At 47.2% G+C, this 5,686-nt stretch overlaps 1 protein-coding gene across 1 annotated transcript; it reads right to left on the bottom strand.

Moving 5' to 3' along the window:
- Positions 1 to 4,647: 4,647 nt before the first annotated feature.
- Positions 4,648 to 5,604, bottom strand: LOC104915426 (olfactory receptor 14C36-like). Its single transcript, XM_010726318.2, has one exon. The coding sequence runs from the start codon at positions 5,602 to 5,604 to the stop codon at positions 4,648 to 4,650; it is 957 nt and encodes a 318-aa protein (XP_010724620.2).
- Between the last annotated feature and the right edge of the window lie 82 nt (positions 5,605 to 5,686).

Raw genomic sequence — 5,686 nt, 5'->3', positions numbered from 1 at the left:
GGCTGAGGGAGCTGGACTTGTTCTGCCTGGAGAAGGAAAAGCTCCAAGGAGGACACACTGCAGCTTTGCAATACTTCAAGAGAGCTTAGAAGCAAGAGGGAAATCAGCATTTAACATGGGCAGATAGTGATAGGACAAGGGGGAAGCGTTTTAAATTAAAAGAGTTGAGATTTAGATTAGAAACTGAGGGGAGGTGAGGTCCTGGCACAGGCTGCCCACAGAAGTTGTGGATGTCCCATCCCTGGAGGTGTTCAAGAGCAGCCTGATTTAGTGCCTGATTTAGTGGTTGGCTGCCCTGCCTGCAGAATGGGGGTTGGAACTAGATGCTTTTCCAGATGCCTTCCAATGCAAGCCATTCTATGCTTCTGTGATTCTATGACCTCTGGCACCACAGCACTACTCCTTGAGTGACATTTCACACCATCACAGAATCAAAGGTGTTGGAAGGGACCTCAAGAGATCATTGAGTTCAAGCCCCCTGCTAGAGCAAGTACCCTGCAATAGGTCACACAGGCAGGTGTCCAGATGGGTCTGAATATCTCCGTAGGAGGAGGCTGCACAACCTCTCTGGGCCGCCTTTTCCTCATGCCTGTCTCCACCATCCAAGCTGCAATTTTCCCCAGTTTTTCTCTTTCCTGCTGTTTCCCACCACCAGGGAACTGTCGATTCATAGAATCACAGAATGGTCTAGGTTGAAATGGACAAAAATTCACTTAGTTCCAATCCTTCTGCCATGGGCAGGGGCACCTTTTCTTGCCCTGACCAAACTGACATTTATCTCCTCCAGAGATAGGACTGCCACAACCTGTCTGGGCAACCTCTCAAGTTCATTATCACTCTCATAGGAAAGAATTTCTTCTGAGAATCTGATTTAAATCCACTCTCCTTTGACTTAAGCTGTTATCCCTTGTGCCATCACTTCATTCCTGATAAAGATTCCCTCCTAACTTCTTTGTAGAGACTTATGCTGTGAAAAGCAGCCATATGGTCTCTCTAGAGACGTCTCTTCTTCAGGCTCAGTGACCCCAACTCTCAGCCTCTCTTTGCACAGATGAGGCATGTTCCAGCCCTCTGGTCATCCTCATTACCCTCCTCTGGACTTGCTCCAGCACATACATGTCCTGTTGTTTGTGGCCCTTCATCCAAATGCTGTACGCCATGTGGAGTCTTATAAGAGTGGAATAGAGGGGGAGAATCGTCTCCCTTGACCTACTTGCTACACTTCATTGGGTGCAGCCCAGGATACGGTTGGTTTTCTGGGCTGTAAATCACATTGCTAGTTGAGTTTTTCATCAAATAACACCCAAAGTGTCTCCCCTCAGGACTGCTCTAAGTGCATTCTCCTCTCTGCTTGCATTTGTGCTTGGGACTGCCCTGACCCGTGTGAATATCCCTGCACATGGCCTTGCTGATCTTCATCAGTTTTGTACAGACCTACCTCTGCAGTCTGTCATGGTCCCTCTGGATGGCATCCCTTCTCTTTACCGTGCTGACCTCATCACAGAAATTGGTGTCACCCACAGACTTGCTGAAAGTGCACTCAGCGGCACTGTCCAAATCAGAGAGAAAGAGGTTAAATAGCACCAGTACCACCTGCAGACCCCTGAAAAGTACCATTGTCTCCACATGGACATTGAGCTGTTGACCGCAACTCTGGCTGTGAGCATCCAGCCAATTCCTTATCCGTCGAGTGGCCATCCATCAGTTCATGGTTCTATCAACTAGAGAGAAGGGAGTAGTACAAGGCAGTATCAAATGTCTTCCACCAGTCCAGGTAGACTGAAAGTGCCACCATCTCACAACCGACCCTCCAGGCAGTGTACCAACCCATCAGCCTTCTTTTGGCCTGCCAGCAGACCACACAGGTGAAATCCCAACATGACCTCTCAAGTTGTCGTTGCTCAGTCGGGTTAGAGAGCTGTCACAGTTTCTTGCAGCATCAGAATAGTTCTCCTTTATTGTGTTCAACAGACATCTTCTATTCCTTTCACTTAAAGCAAGAAATTCCTGTCCCGCTAATCAGTTAATTGGCCGAGCTTCTCCAAACCACAGTGATAAAGGTTGAAAGGATTCTTAAGTGTGATAAGATTAACAATGCATACAACAATAATCTCCTGTTTACCCTTGGCTGCAAACAGACACCGTTTGCTCTCTGTCTTACACTCCAGACTGCCAAGGTGTCACAGGGATGGGGCCTATCAAGGAGTCTGATAAGCTCTGTGCTGACTGCTCAGTTACATCTTCCCCCACAAGTCAACTTGGAGAAAAGTGTGGCGTAACCCCAAGTGAAGTGTGAGAAAACTTGGTGTAAAGTGTTAGTAAGCATGGAGTAAAGTGTGAGTAAAAGCCAGAGTAAGGTGTGAGTGCACCCGGAGTAGGGTAAGAGTAATCTCAGAGTAAAGTGTGCAATCCTGCTGCACTGTGTGAGTACTACCCAGAGAAAACTGTGAGTAAACCAGAGTAAAGTGTGAGTAAACTCGGAGTAAAGTGTGCGAATATCTGGGAGAAAAGTGTGGGCAGGTCCAGGACAGAGAGCATACACAGCCAGAGTAAGGTGTCAGTAACACCCTAAGAGAAGTGTGAATAAAGCCAGAGAAAAGGGTGAGTAAAGTTGAAGAGAAGTTGGAGCAAACCTTGAGTAAAGTGTGAGTAAAGTGGCAGTAAAGTGTGGTAAGAGAACAGTATAAATTGTGGGTAGGCCCCAAAAGGGAGAGCGTACACACCCGGAGTAGGGTGTCAGTAAAACCCAGAGAAAAGTGTGAGTAAACCAGGAGTAAAGTGTGAGTCAAACACACCCAAAAAAGAAATGTGAATAAACCTGGTGTAAAGTGCGAGTATACTTGGAGGAAAATGTGAGGTAAGCCCAAGTCTATTGTGGAAAACCCGGAGTCAAGTGTTAGTAAACGTGAAGAAATGTGTGAGTAAAACCCAGAGTAAGGTGTGAGTCCACCCAGAGTAGAGTAAGAGTAATCCCAGAGTAAAGAGTGTGCAATCCTGCTGCACTGAGTGAATACTACCCAGAGAAAACTGTGAGTAAACCAGAGTAAAGTGTGAGAAACATCCATAGTCAAATGTGTGTAGACCGGAAGGGAGAACGTACACATGTGGAGTAGGGTGTCAATAAAACCCAGAGAAAACTGTGAGTAAACCCGTGGAAAAGTGTGAGTAAAGTTGAAGAAAAGTTGGAGTGAAACTTGAGGTAAGTGTGAGTCAAACACACTCAAAAAAAGAAGTGTGAGTAAACTAGGAGTAAGGTGTGAGAAAAGCCCATAGTAATGTTTGGGCAGATACAGAAGAGGGAGTTTATACACCCGGAGTTGGGTGTCAGTAAAACAAAGAGAATAGTGTGAGTAAACCCAGAGTAAAGTGTTACAAATTTTGAAGAAAAGTTTGTGTAAACCGTGACTCAAGTGTGAGTCCAACACACACACAAAATAAGTGTGAGTAAACCGGGAGTAAAGTGTGAGTAAACTTGGAGTAAAGAGTTAGGCAAGCCCACGTCAAGAGTGAGAAAAGCCAGAGTAAACTGTTAGTAAAAGTGCATGAAAGTGAGAGTAAAAGCCAGAGTAAGGTATGTGTCCACCCAGAGTAGTGTAAGTGTAAACCCAGAAGAAAGAGTGTGCAAGCCTGGTGCAAAGTGTGAGTAAAACCCAGAGGAAACAGCGAGCAAACCAGGAGTTGAGTGTGAGTAAACTCGAGTCTAGTCTGAAAAACACCTGGAGTAAATCATGGGCAGGCCCAGGGGAGAGAGTATACGCAGCAGGAGTAGGGTGTCAGTAAAACCTGGAGAAAAGGGTGAGTAAACCCAGAATAAAGTGTGAGTAAAGATGAAGAAAATGTTGAGAAAACCGTGATTTAAATTGTGAGTCACAGTCAAATGGAAATGTGAGTAAACCCGGTGTAAATTGCAAGTAAACTGGGAGTAATGTGTGAGGAAACCCAAATGTCATGGCTTTGTGTTTTTTGGTTTTCAGTATTCCACATCAAACCACCATGTAGTGCACTGGGAGTTAAAGTGTTAATGCTCCAGTTCCAGGCACCCATCCCTGCACATAATGGAAGTCGTGAGATCCGGCCCTTCCGGGTCGGGGGGCTAAGCCTTTGAGATGAGAACCCATACCCAAGATTTTTTCCTACTCAAGGTCTCACAGGGACTGAGGAAGAGGGGATCTAACGACCAGTGTGCAAACCAAGTGCTGCTGCTGGCCTGTCAGAGGCACTGACAGATGTGAGCCTGAAAGCACAGACTCCAGCCAGGAGCCAAGGGATGGCCGTCAGCTATTGCAGGCTGAAGTCAGCGCACAGTTGGATTAACAGCCCTGTGCTTCCTGCTGGATTGTGGGTTTCTGAGAACAACTGACCCCAGCAGCACCAGAAATGTCCCACAGGAAGGAAGACGGACAAAGTCAGAGCATGTTCTTTGTTTGGTTAAACTTGACAGAGAGCCTGTTTGCTCGAGTACAGTGTGCCTGGGCTACACTGCATGGGTATTAACTGAGTAGTAATTGATGTGGATAATGACATTGAAGTGAAAAACAGTAGGATATATAAAACACAGAATAAAACATTTAAGAAATTACACTTAGAAAATGAATACATAAAGAAAACTATGACAGTTTGATTCTCTTAAAATCTGCATTTCAATTCTTAGATAGAAAAATGTGGGCAGTTGACTGCTTTTGAAATACACTTTTTCATCAGTTTCCACAGAGAATCTTTGAGATCCTGGTTCCTCATGCTGTAGATGAGGGGGTTCAGTGCTGGAGGCACCACCGAGTACAGAAATGAAACCACCAGGTCCAGGGATGGGGAGGAGATGGAGGGCAGCTTCAGGTAGGCAACCATGCCAGTGCTGAGAAACAGGGAGACCACAGCCAGGTGAGGGAGGCACGTGGAGAAGGCTTTGTGCTGTCCCTGCTCAGAGGGCATCCTCAGCACGGCCCTGAAGATCTGCACATAGGACACAACAATGAAAACAAAACACCCAAGTTCCAATGGGACACAAGATACAATAAGCCCAACTTCTCTGAGATAGGATTTTGAGCAGGAGAGCTTGAGGATCTGGGGAATTTCACAGAAGAACTGATCCACAGCATTGCCTTGGCAGAGAGGCAGTGAAAATGTGTTGGCAGTGTGCAGCAGGGAATAGAGAACCCCAGTGGCCCAAGCAGCTGCTGCCATGGTGGCACAAGCTCTGCTGTCCATCAGGGTCCCGTAGTGCAGGGGCTTGCAGATGGCAACGTAGCGGTCATACGACATGATGGTGAGAAGGGAATATTCTGCACCAAAGAAAAATAATAAAAAGAAGACCTGTGCAGCACATCCTGCATAGGAGATGTCCCTGGTGTCCCAGAGGGCATTGGCCATGGCTTTGGGGAGAGTGGTGGAGATGCAGCCCAGGTCGAGGAGGGCGAGGTTGAGCAGGAAGAAGTCCATGGGGCTGTGCAGGCGGTGGTGGCAGGCTACGGCTGTGCTGATGAGGCCGTTGCCCAGGAGGGCAGCCAGGTAGATGCCCAGCAAGAGCCAGAAGTGCAGGAGCTGCAGCTGCCACGTGTCTGCCAATGCCAGCAGGAGGAACTCGCTGATGGAACTGCTGTTGGGCATCTGCAGGTCCTGGGCATGGAGTCCTGTGCAGAGTGCAGAAGATAATGATGAGTCAAGACCATTCACACAGACACTCTACCCA

Source organism: Meleagris gallopavo (assembly GCF_000146605.3).
Source record: "Meleagris gallopavo isolate NT-WF06-2002-E0010 breed Aviagen turkey brand Nicholas breeding stock chromosome 2 unlocalized genomic scaffold, Turkey_5.1 Chr2_random_7180001954727, whole genome shotgun sequence".
In the NCBI taxonomy this organism is placed as follows: Eukaryota; Metazoa; Chordata; class Aves; order Galliformes; family Phasianidae; genus Meleagris; species Meleagris gallopavo.
The sequence above is the reverse complement of the archived record's forward strand: the minus strand, read 5'-3'. Positions and strand labels throughout refer to the sequence as shown.

Bases quoted from the DNA above. Each gene is read 5' to 3' on its own strand.
- LOC104915426 (XM_010726318.2), bottom strand. From the start codon at position 5,604: ATGCCCAACAGCAGTTCCATCAGCGAGTTCCTCCTGCTGGCATTGGCA.